This window comes from Argiope bruennichi, chromosome 8 (assembly GCF_947563725.1).
Source record: "Argiope bruennichi chromosome 8, qqArgBrue1.1, whole genome shotgun sequence".
NCBI classification, from domain to species: Eukaryota; Metazoa; Arthropoda; class Arachnida; order Araneae; family Araneidae; genus Argiope; species Argiope bruennichi.
Window position 1 is genome coordinate 105972705 of NC_079158.1, and position 17676 is coordinate 105990380.

Genomic DNA, 17676 nt, shown 5'->3' on the forward strand with positions numbered 1-17676 from the left:
TATAACTAACATAAATAAAATTTACTTACAAAAGAATGCAACTAACCCAAAAATAATTTAAATCATCCATTGATAACGGTTGTCATGGCAACAATCAGAACAGAATGCGCATGCGTGAATTTTCTTCGCCAGTGACGTAACGCAAATACGTGATTTTTTCTACGCCCGTTGGGGTAACGCTATGCGGATTAGATATTTTTAATTTCTTTTATTCTGTTTTATTTTAATTCAAAAGTACTTCAGAATGAATCTGAAAGATCGATTAATTAACAATGTTTAATTTTAAATGCATCAAACATTAAGAAAATAAACAGAATCGTTTGAAATAATCCGCCGAAAAATGTTAACCCTAGCCTTATTACTGTTGGGAGAAAAAGTTGAAGCCTTACTCATTTGGCGGTGGGGAAAATGGAAGATTTTTTTGGCGGAAAAGTTGGCGGTGGGGAAAATGGAAGATTTTTTTGGCGGGAAAGTTAGTTTTTAATTAATAATTAAAATTCTAATTAAAAATTCGAAAAAAGGAACCCCAGGTGCACATTCCCAACCTCCAAGGTATACATGTACCAAATTCGGTAGCTGTAGGTCAAACGGTCTGGCCTGTAGAGCGCCAACACACACACACACACATTGAGCTTTATTATAAGTATAGATAAGCAATATTTGCATTATTTAGCTCATTCTAAAAACACTTGTTATAAAAAGTTCATTTGTTTGTTTGAAGTTTTATTTTTAGAGTAATTAGTTATTGCAAAATTAATTAATTATTGCAAATCATCTATATGGCGATAGAGAAAAGAACATCTTATTGAAACGAGAATAGTTAACTAAACATATCTGTCTGAATTTTGAAAAATACTGTTGACTAGAAGAACTTTGAATAAAATATAATGACACTTTTTAAAGTGCCCAATATGGAATAAACATATTTTATAAAAATAGAGGAGTATAAAATGAATTATTAATACAAATTGAAAATGTAAATACATTTCGTGCAAGTATATTAAACTATCTCAATTCAAATGATTAACTTATCTTTATGAAATAATTAATTTATGAAAGCTGAAGTAAATTCCAAATACCCATGATATTTTCAAGCTAAGATCACATTATATATGGGAATTTTATATTTACAAAGGAAACTAAGTATTTCTCCACTGTTATAAAAGAATGAGTGAACGTTAAAAACCACATTCTTTTTCTCAGTTTTAAGAGATTAAAAATATTACAACACATATTTCTAAAGGAAATTTAAGATTTAGTAAATATAATACGAATATACTGATAGAGTACGTCAGATCAAATATATCACCTAAATTGGTTAGGCCATATAAAGATCCTTCAATATGGCGAATATATATAATTTCCAAGCCTATCGATCAGAACCTTTATTGTGCGCTTCTATTAACCTATTATGTGCTAGAAAGATATTAATAGCGTATTACAATACCTTTCCCTCTCACAATATTTCAAACTATTAATTCCCATATCCTTGTTAGAATGTCAGAAACATTTCTAAATATACTAAAACATTTTAGCCTTTTCTGGCACATTTGTTCTGTCTTAATGAGCATAACTGGGGTTTTTTTTTATAAAATTAGCAAAATAAAGAAACGTAATAATAATAATAATTACTTTTTAAAATAAGCAATTTTTTTAAATATTTCACTGAACTATTTATTGTTACATGATTTGAGGCATTAAGAACTCGATTATTTTTGTTGATTATTTCATTTGGGTTAAAAGGCAAATTTTCTCAAATAAAATTGATTTAAAGAATTTTTTTATGAAGAAACTTTGGTTTACATTTGAAAACAAACTTACATTAAATATTAAAATTAAATCAGTGATGCTCAGTAGAACCATGGAAGGAAGAATCTTCGTTTTGTAATTAGAAAGACATTTTATGAAATACAATTTTATCAATAGTTTACGTTTTCCATTTTTTATATATTTTTGAAGGTCGTGTACCAACTAAAAATCAGATCTTCTGTCTGCAAAAGATTTTTCTGAAGCCAAATTCAAGGCTTTGTGATATTTCAATATGTAATTTTCACTGCATTATTAAAATTTTTCATTAAATATTTTTGCTACTTTTAATATGAAAATACTTCTTACACTAACAGGAGTATTTGCACTTCTATGTTGAAAGTTCTGAAAACTAGCGTGAAGAAAAAATCCACTATAATATCAAATTATTCAGAATTTTAATATGATCCATGTACATACATGCATGAAAATTTAAAAACAAAGCAACTCATTATCAAGTCATCAAGTGCAGTTTTGAAAAACAAAATCACACAACTTTGCAAATATTTCAGTAATGAGCATAATTTTGAGATATTTATGTTTTCAATTTCATTTGATAAATAAAATAAAGGATGCGATTTTAAGAGTAATTATTCACTGCATCATATCATTCCATCTCTCTGCATTTGCTTCCTCAAGGTTTTTTTTTTTAAAGAATGAATTCCTAAATTTAATCTACGTTTTGAGAAAGCATAAAAACATAAAATTTTCATTTTTTAAAAAATGCAACTGAAACTATTTGAAAAGTCACAGGTCAAATCAAAATTTGCAGTTCGAAACAAATTTTAATTCGGCGATCATAGAGAAATCTTATGACTAACCACACAAAATTAAAAAAAAAAATGAGCCATATTAAAAAATCCGGAAATCTGGGTTTTAAAAAGTAAAGATATCCGGTACACACTGTCGCATCTGTATTACACAGTTTTCATACATAATATGATTTTTTTAAGTATTATGAAATAAATAAGGTATATCAAAATTAGAAAGTGTATATTTAGTCAAAGGAAATGTCAAATATTGACTCTATTTGGAATTTCAATAAAGCTACTTATTTAGGTAACGGTTTGTCTCTACAACAAATACAAATTTAATTATCAAATAAACAAATGTAAATACATATCCAAATTATCTTTCGAATTCTTAAATAAAGAAATCTTTCAGGTTATTATTATAGATGTATTACTGTATAAAATTATTGAAGTCTCGCCTTACTAACCATTGTTAGTTTTGGTAATAGTGCTGTTTCTTTACAAATAACCAAATAAGTAATTTTTATAGAGATAAACTCAGACTCTATTCGTTATGCATATAAAATAAATAACATAAAATATTCTTTTGCGTTTCCTTAAAATTTATTAACTATAATTTAAAACACGTATAGAATTTTAAAACCTATTTAGGGAAATGTTATGATAATTTATCTAGGAAAATAATTTATCTAATGCCAAAAGTGAGATTAAAATTGAATTTCTGGTTTATTAAATTGTTCCCTACACTTAGCTGACCTACTGCCGAACTGCTGTAAAACGATGTTAGTCTACCTGAGGCAGTGCACAGTCGAAAACAAAGAAATGCGGTCTGAACTTATTTCATTAAAATTCATGCCTGGCCTTTCTTATCAGATCCAGAAAATGTTTTATTCTTATCTTTTTGCACAACTGCCAATTCCCGGAGAAGTCCGGGAGGGTCCGGGGATCTTATCTGACGAAAGACCGGATCGTTTCCAAGGGTAGTTATCCGGAGAAAAAAAATAATGAGATGGGAATTTCACGGAGTTGGGCAAGAAATCCGGTCAAACTGCATCCCTTTGCTCGAACCATTAACGGTCACTTATTTAACGAATGTATATAGATATATGTTTTTTCCCTAGAAAAGTCTTTTTTTTTAAATTTAATTGCATCCAAGATGTTTCATTTTTCCCAACTAAGAATATTTTCAAATTTTACTATTAAAAAATATTTTAAGCTTTTTTTAAAAAACAAATTTATGAATATGTACTAAATTTGGTCGGTTTAAGGAGCTTTTTACATTCCAGATATAATGAAGAATCATAGATAATTTTTTTTTCTTAACAGAAACGAAATTTACAAATTATTTTGCAAAACATTTATAAAATAAGTTCCTTTTATCCCTTTACCGTCAAAATTACTTCATCAGTGCCTTTTACCATTCTATAATATAAACATTTTAGTTTCTTAGTTAATGCGTTTTATTTAGACTTTTATATGACAAAGTGCAGCCAGTTTAAGCATTTCACAATTAAATCAGAGCAATTTGATTTACGTTTGTTGTTTATATCATCATAATTCATTTTGATTTTAAAATAGAGAGCAGTTTAGCTGTTAACATAATATAGTTGATTCGTACCAAGCTGATACTGTATTAATCCGGCCAGTTTTGTAGCCCGGTCAATGGACAAGTAATGCGCGTTAAAGAAAAAATCAAATCACTGCGTCCGGTTTTCAATGTTTCTGCGCAATATAAGCAATAGGATTTTGAATCATATTTTGTGATATTTACTATATATTATACCACTTCCCATATGATACATTTTGTAATATTTTGATTAATAAAAAAAGAGTTCTGTTATTCAAAATCCGCCTATTTCTTTAAAAAAAAATGTGTTTCTATAAATTCAGAGCTATTGTTAATTCAGCAGTCCTCTGATTTAGTATGAGCTGGATTAATGGGAGTATATTGCATTTTGTTTCTTCATGTAATAAGAGTGTAAATTATTACTCTGAACCCCCGAAGGTACAAGGAATTTGTTAATGAATAGAACGCCATGATAGGATAAGTTGGAATGAAGATTGAGCCATAAGAGCTATTATCGAACATGGTACAATCCTTCTCACAGGAGGCATGTCCCGTCATCGGTGTGGGAGTGATAGCCTCAAGCCATTCCTGTACCCACCGGCGGGGGTGGTGAGAAACAACCATCATATCTGAAACTTCCCATCTCCATATCTGATGCATCCGCGTGCAAAGAGATATTTATAGATATTTATTTAATAAAATTATATGTATAAGAGATGCATAGTGTTCTTATTCAATAAAAAAAACAAGCTAATTTCAAGGATTTCATTTAGAAATATAAGAGGAAGGTATCTTTAAAACTTTAAAGTTACAAACTTTCCTTTTGTCAGAAACCAATAATTTCGATAGAATGCCATTTATCACGTGGAACCTATAATTGGTTAAGATGTAAAGCATAATAATGAGGCATGACACTTCTTTTATTTTTAAAATTCGTAAAATCAAACAAACACAAAAAGAAATGAAGCAAAAGTAAACATTGCAACATAAACAAAGCCATTACTAATCATAATTTTATGATTTCTTTTCAATCCATTTTAGTTCAGCAAACTAATGTCAAGTTGTCGAGAATTAAATGAAATTTGTTATTAATCATTTGTGAAATATACGTTTATTGCTTATTAAAATGTAGAAATTTATTATTTTTAATTATTTTCTGCAAATTGGTTCTCAATTTAGTAATCTTATAAATTGTACATAATTTTAAAATCAATTTTTTCCCTTCAGATTCATCAAAGTTTTGATTCATCACAGATTAAACAGTTTTCGTAAAAAAATATTTAATCTAAAATAAATCTATTAACCGATAATTAACTGTTTCAAATATTAAAATAATATACTGTCATCAAAAGCACAGATTTGTGCAAAACTCCAAAACTTTAAGCTCATCAGAAAGTGAACGAAAAACCTGTTGAAATATTCCACTTTTACAACAGGCCAATTAAAATTAAAATGCATAAAAACTGCAGCAATTAACTCAATAAATATTAAAATAAATGCAATTAAATTTGAAACATTCATTCAAGGTTTCTTTTTGTGTGCGAAATGTAATACAAAAGTCGAGATAATTTATTAATTATTTTAACATCATGTTATTTAGAAGCTGATATATTATATATAAATTGTGATAAACACGATGAAAAAACTTTTCAAAACACTCTACAGGGCAGATTATAAGACCTACAGCTACAGAATCGTTCAAGTAGTCCTTCTAGATTGATAAAAGCTGGTTAGGGATTGGTTTCAAAAAATTATTTAAAATCTTACAAAATTAATTTTTAGTAAAATTTTATTTAAAAATTAACTTTGCTCGATAACGTCGGAGTATATCATTCTTCAAAATTCAGTTAAACTTTAATTCTAAAAAAGAGATATGAATTTTATCTCCTCACAATTCTTTCCTTTGTTTTTTATGAAATTTTATACAAATTTTTTTAATATTTTTCAATATTTTTCATTGTTTAGTTACTGTATTTATACTTATGCACGATGATATAATAAACTTTCTATGTGCACATCTTTGCTGTTATATAATTAAGAACTAATTTTAAAAACAAAAAATTATACGAAACAAGCCTAAAATATTATCTGCCATAATTAACTGATAATATTAAGTACCATATTTTAGACTGAAAATTTGAAACTTCTGTAATTTTCAGTTATAATATTTAAGAGTCTGCCTGAAGAAATTGTTTCCTTTTCTCCTATAGCCAGATATTACAGAAATCATAATAATTTCAAATGATTATTTTCCCTTACCTCCCCATGACAGAATTTAAGAGAAATATTTTGAAATATTACATGGAAATGTAAATCTAACAAAATCTTAATGAAAGTTTATTGAAAAAATAGATATGTTTTTATCACATATTTGCAAAAAATTTTATTTTTAAATTTTAAATTATGTTAATTTTACAATGTTCACTTGTGAGAAATATATAATACTTCTAAATTTTCAAAGATAAAACTTATTACCATTTTATTTCATGAAAAACCGTACTTTACTTTCATTTTTAAAAATGTTACGAAAAACGATTTGAGCTACATTTATTGATTTTCTTTTACCTCTGTACAATTTAAATCATTAAAACAAAAACTCAGCAGAAATTCTGAAAACCTATCGATATCCAAACGCTTACGAGGCGGTGAGCTCTACTAAAATTTATCCATAACAAAAAAAAAGATCGAATAGTTCCACATCGAAACCGAAAATCTCCGAAAAAGCGGTCGCGGTTAGAGGGCGCAGGGGCGCACATCACGTGGGGCGCGCCTCTTGCCTCTTGAAAGTGTGAACGACATTCCACTTGGCCTCAGGACTGGACGATGAATCAGAGGACTCCGTGGCAGGCAGCCCCCCAGGGGCGGATACGAGTGCTTGATGATTGGATTGGCCCTGATTGGAAAGTCCTCAGTCTTGAATTTTACTCAGCATGAGAATGAGTAAGAATGGTTTCTTTCCAATATATTCATCATTCATTTTTTTAGAGCCGAACTATTTTAGTGAGTGAAGTGAGTTTCGATTTCCCTATAAATGGAAGTGATGTCTGCATTTATGTTGATTGCAGTGTGCTCTGGAAAGTGTGGATGTAGGCAGTGGAAAAATGATTCCACGCGTGAAAAGTGTTCGATATTAAATTGCAGCGAGACGAAAAACGAAATGCAGGCGAAATTATTGTGGCGTGTATGATATTGAAAAAACTTGAATAAGCCGCTTCTTCTTAGTGAATAATGGTAGGACTTTATATAAGATCTTTTGTGCCTTGCAAACTTTCGCTGCCTGTGTTGCGTGAGTTGATACTGAATAATATTTAAAGTAATTAAACATATCAACAGTAAAGTAAATGCGTTCATATTTCAAATTAGTGTGCTGAAAATTGTTCAAATCCGGGCTTAGTAATTTTAATAATTTAGAAAGTGATAGCAATAATTTTCTCTGAAATTCTAAGCACTTCATTCCAGTACTTACAGGAGAGATTAAAAACACAAAAACTGACAATGAACAAAACGTTGTATCCGCCTTTTTCCGAGCTACGGGCGTAGAGCCAGGAAAAGACCGAGCTCACGAGTAGAATATAAAATAGCATTACGAAAGTATTCGTGTAAAAAGATACATGAGCAACCGTAAATCACTTCAGTAGCACTCTTTAAGGAACAAAGGAAGTAAATTTTTCAAATTAGATTTGCTTAGGAGAATATTCAAAACGCTTAGAACTTAGGAATGATTTTCTATAGATTAAATAATGAGGAAAGCTTGAAATTTGCTTGAAACTTTCTAGAAAGAGAACAACTTCGGAATTCAAATTTCAAATCGAAGGGTTCTGAGCAGAAATTATCTGTGATATACTTAAGAGTAAATAACTAACAGATTTGAAATAAATAAAAAAAATATGGATAATTTGCGTCACAATCACATTCAAAAGAGCTCAGAACTAGATACACTCTTCTACGCTTGGAGCTCTAACTACCCTCACACTGGGGAAGAAAACTCATAAAGAAAAAGTTCTGTTTCGTGCAAAAGTAGTCTATCTGGAATTAGAGACAATCTACATCTTCGCGCCCACCACGTCCGATGGAGGCAGAGAGGGGGAGTTACCGCGAGTGGACGGATTTTCCACGATATTAACAGACCCATCTTCCCCATCCCTTTCCCCCTCGTGCTCGTCCCCAACCGGCACCATTGTAGGCCAGTCCCCTGACACGCGGCCCCTGCGACCCCCGAGAACTCGGCGGGCTCGCGAGCGCCTCGGGTCCGACTCGAGCGACACCACGACGAGCTACGGCATGCTCGACGTGCTACGGAGTCTCAAAAGCCTGCTGAAAATCAGCAGGGTTCACATCGACAATAACGTGTTCAGGCTCCACTACACGGTCACTGTTATCCTCCTTATTGCCTTCTGCATCATTGTCACGACTAAACAATTTGTGGGTGAACCGATTGAATGCATTCATTCCAGCGAGGTGCCAGAGTCAGTGATCAACACTTTTTGCTGGATACATACTACTTATACTGTGCCATCCGCATACGGAAAGGAAGTCGGCAAAGATGTGCCCCATCCAGGTATAGACTCCACTCAAGACGCTTCTCAGTTTCGGTACCATCGTTACTACCAGTGGGTGTGCTTTACACTTTTCTTCCAGGCTGCATTGTTCTACACGCCAAGGTGGCTTTGGCGCATGTGGGAAGGAGGCAAGATCAAGGCCCTAATGATGGATTTAGACATTGCTCTCTGTGCAGAAGCGGAAAAGAAACAGAAGAAGAAGATGCTGGTGGATTACCTGATGAGCAGCTTAAGACAGCACGACTGGTACGCTGCGAGATACTTCCTGTGCGAGGCTATGGCATTTGCAAACGTCGTTGGTCAAATGTTTCTCATGAACCGGTTCTTCGACGGAGAGTTCCTCAGTTATGGTATCGAAGTCATAAGATATTCAGAAAGAGACCAGGAGAGTCGAACAGATCCAATGATACGAATCTTTCCTCGCGTTACCAAATGTCGCTTTTACAAATATGGATCTTCTGGCAACGTAGAGATGCACGATGCGCTTTGTGTCTTGCCACTAAACGTCATCAACGAAAAGATTTTTATCTTCCTGTGGTTCTGGTTCATCATTCTGTCAGTGCTGACCGGACTGGTGCTCGTCTTCCGGGTGGTTATCACTGCCTGCCCCCTTGTCAGAGTTTATCTGCTCAATATGAGGTTCAGAATTGTTCATTTAGATACTTTACATACTGTTGTTCGCAGGGGATCTATAGGAGACTGGTTTCTAGTGTACATGTTAGGACAAAATATAGATACTATGATCTTCAAAGAAGTGCTAGCCGAAATGGCAAAGAGGATGACTACAGAACCCAAGGAGGCGGCATGACACGAGATGTGTCACTGCCTCCAACGTTGTGCCTCTGCTCCATAACCTGCCTTTGAATTTTTCAAACAGTATGGTGGAAACCTAATTTACTTCTTTTCAGATAAAGAGATAAAGTTTCTGGACATCAGCTCGCTCAAGGCAAAGAAGTTTGGCATCCTTGGTGTCTTGACAAAAAGACCACACGGAAAAAGAGGTGGTTTTTATTTTTTAAATTGTCTTTCTCCTTACTATACTTACAACTCTATTGAGTATGTTTCTAAAAGCCAAGTTTCAAAAATTATGTGTTTTCATAAGTCTTTCAAAAATTTCAGCATTGTTGCAGTCTGTATATTTTATACTTAGGTCTAAAGACGTATTTTATGAAATTATTTCTATCTGATAGACTGATTAATTAACATGAAATAATTAGAGATGGTTTAAATTCTTTTATTTAATAGATTCTATTGTTCAAAGATAGAAGATTCTTTTTTTATAAATAATGAGTAAAAGATATCTAGAAAAATATGTAGAATTAATTTTTTAAAACAATGAAGAGAATTTAAGAGGATTGTTAAGCGATCACATTCATGAAAATAATTTTTATATGGGATTATTTTGTAAGAGAAACTTTAGAAACGCATCATTATCAAAATTGCATTTACTTTATTTTTGAAATTAATTCAGTCACCTTAAATATTGTTGAAATCATTGCCATTAAGATTAAGTACTACCATATCATTAAGAATGAAATAGAATCATGCATGCAAGTTACTTTAGTAAATGCATACAATATTATAATATAAATTCGATAAAAATGTATAATACATTTATTTGGAGTAAAATTGAAAATTAAAGCACATCTAAAATTAACTGCATTGAATGTTTTTATAATTTTTAAATATTTTTACCATAGACAGCGGATTAAAATTATACCTTAAATTAGCATAATATATGTAAATTTCTTTATGCTCACTTAAGGTATACAGGAAATATAAAAAAAATACGTTCTTAGACCTGAGTTTAAATATATATTTATGATATACATTGTACAGAAAGTTAATATATATTTCCTCTATACCTTAGCAACTAATTATTTATAGCATACATATTATTTCTGGCATACATTATGCTATTATATATATATATAAATAGTCTGGTTACTTGCAATTTAGAAAATTCGTAAAAAAAATAGAATTAGCTTTTTAATCAATGAAAAGAGAATATAGTATCTTGTATATATAGAAATCCTAGTATGAAATATTTTTTCGGAGAGAAGTTAATAACGAAAACTACTGCCTATCAAATTTCATATTTAATAAGGAAACGTAGTTCGTACTTAAAATATTTGTTATTATAGAATTAATTATTTTCAAAATCAGAGTTTTTACTTATAAAAATTATCATACAATGCTACGTAGCTGAGAATAGTAGCTTTAAGAGAATTTTAAATACACGCCTTATAACTTTAAAAGGGGTGATAAATAGATGATCAAATTCCTTCATTACTTCTTAAAAGTTCCTTTCATCTGAAATAAATAAACAAATTTTTTATATCCTTTGGACAGAAGTAATTCTCTTACAGTTCACTCCATCAAATATAATCGTTGCATTCAAATTCTAAAATAACTAGTTATCAAATTATTTTATAGCTAAGTAATTTGATAATTAGTTATTTTAGAACATAGTTATTATTTTTAGAACATAGTTATTAATTAGTTATTTAGTTTTTATTATAATTATCAATAGATAGATGATATAGCCCTTAACCCTTTTAGTAATATCTTTCAGCATCAATTGCTTGAGCTATAGTGGATAAACATTAAAAATCATTTTAATTCCATTAACATTTAATGTTTAGAAAATAGTTTTTACTAAGTTTTATTCCGTTTTTCAACAATTGTTTTTATCAATAAGCAGCTAGGTAAGTATTTATTTTTACATTATAGCGTTATAAACCTTTATGTAAATTATGTGTATTAAATGAAATACTACTCATATAAATACCTTTTAAATGAAATACTACTCATATAATAGTAGCTAAAAAATTAAAATTTATGATTACAAATCATAGAACGCAAAAATTACAAATATTATATATTTTATTAACAGAAGTAATAAGGCTTTGAAATAGAAAAAAATTATAGTATTTTAATTTTCCTTATTGGTAAAATAATTAATAGAAATACACATCATTTTTATTAGTAATATTATTTATTTTATTAAACATTTATTGTAGAATCAGTCGAATCAACATATGACTATTCTTCAGGTCATTGCAAATACTTGAATTCATTTGATGCTTGATTTTGTTAAATTCCTGAATTTATTCTTCGATTTGAATTTCATGTGTTTCATTAAAAATGAATTCAAACTCAATTTAAATGAAACTGAAAACTACTCATTGTTGAAATCCGTTATTCTTTCATAAATGAAATTCAATCATTATATTGATGAGGTTGATAATTTAAAAAATGTCTTTCATACTGCATCATCAATTATCATTAAAAATCCTATTTACTTTTAAACTTCCTTTAGCAGTTTACTGCTAACCATATATTTCAAGGAATTTAATTATAATATTTTTATTGAGTAAAAACTAAATCTAATATAGAAAACGTTGATTTATGCTTTAAGTTTAAGCTTACTATTCTTTTACAGTTATTGAATATAATTAGGAGTGAAATTAAATTATTTAAAAAAAAACTACTTTCGACATTGACGAAAATTTCTATTGGATATTCTAATTTCTTGTATGTATAAGTTATTCATTCTGTAAAATATGTATGTATATTCATATGTATGAATCGCAATTTAATTATTGATACTAAACAAAATTAAATTTGAAACTTTTAAATTAAACAATTTATCATTAAATCTTTATTTAAAAAATAATCTCTTAATCTTCTTCAATAACAAATAGTTATATTAGCTAACTCATTTTAAAACTTTTTGAGAATTATTAAAACAATGAAGTGAATTAAAAATTCCTAATTTCTTATCAATTTTCATTTAAGACTCTAAAATAAAACTATCGACTTTTGAGAGTAAATAACTCGCTATTGTTTTTCCCTCCTCATTTTATGTGTAGAAAATAATGACACTCAAAGAATAAAAGAATTATGTTCCATATGTTATAATTAACAAGTTATAAGAGCTTTTATTAAATTTTTTAAAATAAATTTAAATGCAAATTGAGTTTTTTCCCAGTTAAGAGAAGTCATTTAATCCTAATAACGCTATGATTTTTTTAAAATTCTGTGAATTCTTTTCCACAAGAAGATATTATTTCAGAAATATCAATGCCATGATATTTTAAAGTTTCTGAAAATTATTAAAAATTCTGAAAGCAAAAGCTCACCTAATTTTATTGCCCTTTCCAAATAGTACATGTACTATTTTTAAATCTGTCAACATAAATATCTAAAAGTAAAAAAGTAAATTTATTCTTCTTTTGAATTTAATAATGTAGCTTAAATTATCAAAATTGTTGTTGTCATTTTCCTTTTCCTTCATGATTTCCAAATTTACATTATCTCAATTTATAAGTAATGTTCACTCTGATATTATTATAATTTATTCATTTGTATATTTTATAGTTTAAAACGTTTAATATTCAAACGATCATTGGAATGCATTCGCTACCTGAATTCGTTTAGAATGCAAATAATTCTCAACATAACTTTTATATGGGGGGAGGGGGAATTTAAAAAGAAAATAAAATTAGTAAATTGGAGATAGAATTTTCTCTATGTGCATTTAAGTTATCATTAAAAATTTAGCTTTATTCCAATTTATAATTTCCTTCTCTTAAATTATTAAAAATAATTTCTCTTATTATTCAATTCCTATTATTCTTTTATTCTCAGTGTATTAGACTTAAAAAAAAATTTCGTAATTACTATAAGATGCTTCTTTAAAAATGTCTTTTCTCTTCTTCTTTTCAGAATGATCTTATTAACTTTTAATAGAGATCTTACAAATGATGAATTTAATTAAATAAACAAGTTATATCATAACGAAATTCATTCAAATTGATAAAATATACATTAAGTGACCTAATCTATAAATTAGGTTTGTGAGTTTAGAGTATGAAATCTAATGTAAGATTATTCCTTTGATACTCAATTAAAATGTACCTTTATCTTAGGTTTTTTAAGATTAACATGATTTCCATAGATAATTAATGAATAGACCGAACCTTTCCTCATTATTTTTTGAATTTTGAGAGTAGAAGCTAAAATTTAGTGATATTCGAAGTATTTTAATGAAATAATATTTCAAGTACTAAACAGAGAAGCACAACATATATTCTTCATTTGATCGAGTAAAAAATATTTTTATATTACCCTCTATTTTTGTTATTTTATTAGACCTTTTGTAGTTATTTACTAAATGTAGCAATAATTTTATGTGTATTCTATTGTATAATTCTTATAATTAAATTTTTTAACATTTTTCCCCGAGAATTTAATTTAGTCACGATGAAATTAATTCCATAATGTTTTTAATATATTAATTGGAATAATGTATGATTAATTAACAATTGTAATATGAATTTACTATAATGATTCATTTAACTGTTGGCTGTAGATAAGATTTGCACCTTCATCAAAATTTATAATGTAATTACTCTTCAATAATGCTTTTATAAATAACTGACAAGAACTTAATCAATGTAAAATATCTTTAAAATCAATGTAAATACAATATTCCAGTATTTCATTTTTAAATATGTCAAAATAACCGTACATTGTGTATTATTTCATTTGATGTCAACAATGAAAACAATTAACATTTAGCTGAGAGAAATCTGCTATAAAAATATCAACTAAAGTCATCAAAGAAAAAAAAACCAATAAATCATCACATGATTTATGATAATGGAGCTAGAAAACTGTTCATTTTTTGACTAAACATCATCAAATGAAAATAACGCACGAGTTTTAGTATTCGTGCACCTTAAAAGTGACTGTAAGTAGTTTTGCTTCTGTCCTAATCGCCTGATCCCCTATAAGCACAAATTCTAATCAAATGGATAGGTTTCGCGCAACAACGCAGCATGGCAACCAGATTTGTTGACGCTAGAAATCTTACAATCGAAAAAATTACATACGATGAGCTGTGTAGAGTTGCATTTGTGGAGCTCCTTCAACACGATAATGTTTTCCTGTTTCTATCACATACTACCAATATTCCAACAGAAATTAGAGAAATGCCTTCCAACGAAGCAGGGATTATTTTAAACAATTAAGCTTATCATAGCGACAGTCTTTAAATTTAAGCGTCAGTACGAATAGATTTTTCTAGAAATTCTCTTCTTCTGTTCTTCAGTTTTTATTTTAATTCTTGTAGAATGTTATTTTTAATTTCATTAATGCAGTGGCTGTTTTATTCTACTTTAAACGCTAATTTCCCCCCACTAAATATGAGGTGGATATTTTAGGATGCATTCAATATCTATATATAAAATTGCTTCAGAAAATTTGATGTAAATAAAAGACGCATATATTTGAGAGTTAAAATGTTAAATATTAAATATTTATCGAAATACTAATGAAATAAACATTTATATTTCTAAAAAAACGAAAGTTAAGTAGTAATATTTTTGATTATAATAATACCAAATTAAAAAGAATCTCATTAGCGAAGAAACATTACTTTCTCTTGTAATAAAATGTAGGGTATTTTCTTTATTGAATCTGCAGATTAACTTTCTAACTGATATTCTAAAAAATTCTCTTTATTACAAATTTAATTAATTAATATTCGTTATTAATTTTAATAATCAAAATAGGACCTCAGCAAAATTTTATTTCTTAAAGCAGACTGTTCCAAATGTTTTTTTTTTAATTTTTGATAAACTGCATAAAATTAACGCTGCACATACAGTTCTTTTTCCATATATCTTGTTCAAATATAGGAAGCAGAATATATTTTCAGCGTTCAGTTAAAAATTATCACTATATGAATATATTTTTTTCAATCAATAATTGTATAGATTTCAAGATAATCAATTACTAAATGAAATTTTCCCTCTTAGAATATTTATTAATTATAACAACAAGAAAATAAATAATGCATATGCATTTGAATAATCTTGATACTTACGCATTTATAAAAAATCTTGAGGAACAAACAAATCTATAATGCACTCTTAAATTTTTATATGTTATTTTCCTGAGTTTGTTAGAAAATAATCTCATTCTCCAGCCTATTGAAAGTAAACACATTATCACAGGGAATCAATATACCACTGCATAATTAATTTAGATTTATTTTGAATTTTCTTTTCTTTAAATTATGTATAACATTCCTTTTTCTTTTGATTAAAAAATGTATTTACTTTTCGCAGAAGTAAAAGAATCAAAATAAATCTTATAAATTTTCTGTGCATTTATTATTTTTATGATAATAAGAAAAAAAAGCTCTAAAATCTGTAACTTCTTAGTTCTAACGAGAATGGAATTATTTTACAGAACGATTTTTAAAAATAAAAGAGCGTCAAACAATCAGGCAAATACATAAATAATTTAGAATTTTCACCAAGGAAATCTGCCTTAGAGTGTTCCGAAGCAACCAAAGAAATTTCCATTTTTTTAAATAAACATTGCAAACATTTATCTTTAAAAATTTTGTCTCTCGTTAGGAATTTCAGCTAAAAAATTTTTAAACTTTTTTTAAAACAAAACATTAACAAAACATTTTAATTAAAATTTTCCTAGAATGTATTTCAAAATCTTTGAATTTAAATTTAATATTTTTTTTGGAAAAGATGCATGTATTGTTTCAGTATCATACTTTCAAATCTCACATCAAAATTATTGCTAGAAAGTCAAAGATAGAATTTATATTTGTAAAACAGCAAAGAATTAGAATAAATACATTTTTAAAAAATGAACGCATGATATAAATGATATAAAATATTAATAAAATGTAATAAAAATTATTTGAATTAACAATTATATTTTGAGCCTTAGGTTTGCTTACTTAATTTATCACCAGGAATCATTTAATGAAACAAAATATGCCCACGAAATAGTCTAATTTAAAATAAATGTTAAATTGCCCTTTAAAATAATAGGAAATTAAATGCACAATAAAGGTGAAAGATAATATTAAACAAATTGAATAAAAAACAAATAACAGTCTTAAAGAATGATTTATTTTGATTCTTCTATCTATTATAGTTTTGGAAGTTATTTAAATTAATTGTGATGTTTTTAGAAATTAGATTCTCCCTTAATTTTGTAAGAATAATTTTCTGATCATGTATTATTTGTTTCTATACACGTTCTGCATTGTTTTGTTGAAATAACATTTAATAAAATCATTTCTTCTTTTGTAATTGTATTGGGTTTTTTTCAGCTCAAAGTAATAATCTATGTGTTTATTTTATATTTGTTAATAATAATGAAAAGATATTTTCTTTTTAAGAATGGATCCTTAATTTCCAGCGAATTAAGATTTATGAGAAAAGAAAATAACCAATTTCTCATTGGTGTAGAGATCACTTTGATTTCGAAAGAACTTTCTTGTTGCAATATAGTAAATGGTTCAATGATATAATCTGAATAGTGCTATAATTAAAAATTAAATGTCGATATGGCCTTCACAAAGAGTGATTTAAAATATGTTACCTGGCTGGTTAAGTGTATGGATTTCAATTCTTACGTTAAACATGATTAAAATTCTTACGCTGAATGAATAGAATAATTCAGCAAAACATAGTTAAAGATAATTAAGGTCAAATTAATAAAATAAAAAAAATATTTCTCTGTAGGATAGTTTCATGATTCAATTTCTATACAAATAAACTGTAGTTCAATGCCAAATTTTTGTGTCAATCGTCGGCAAATTGGTGTTCAAAATATGTATTCTCATGATAGATTAATTAAAATTACTATATTCAGATAGAAGATATATACTTTGTAACTATAACTTAAATTCCATGCAAGGTATTCGTGGGTGTAAAGAAAGTCCACACTTTTGCGCAAGAAAATGGGGAGTATATGTGGGAAATTTTCACCCCCGCCGGTTTTCTATACCTTAGTAAAAAGAGTTTTAAGAGATTACAATAAAAAATAACAATTCAATTCATTTTCAAAACAAATAATTGTAAAAAGTTTCGTAATTTGGGTCAAAACAAATACACTTTTGTGCTTTTATTACAATATTTAAAAATTAGATTACTTTATTAATTTTTAA

At 28.2% G+C, this 17676-nt stretch overlaps 2 protein-coding genes across 2 annotated transcripts in view; one reads left to right on the forward strand and one right to left on the reverse strand.

The window, feature by feature from the left end:
• LOC129981029 (uncharacterized) overlaps positions 1 to 17676 on the reverse strand; it is a 272688-nt gene that overhangs the window by 21875 nt on the left and 233137 nt on the right. The gene's annotated exons all lie outside the window — the stretch shown is intronic.
• LOC129981036 (innexin shaking-B-like) lies at positions 8073 to 9752 on the forward strand. Its single transcript, XM_056091641.1, has one exon. The coding sequence runs from the start codon at positions 8407 to 8409 to the stop codon at positions 9490 to 9492; it is 1086 nt and encodes a 361-aa protein (XP_055947616.1). The 5' UTR covers positions 8073 to 8406; the 3' UTR covers positions 9493 to 9752.

Bases quoted from the DNA above. Each gene is read 5' to 3' on its own strand.
- LOC129981036 (XM_056091641.1), top strand. From the start codon at position 8,407: ATGCTCGACGTGCTACGGAGTCTCAAAAGCCTGCTGAAAATCAGCAGG.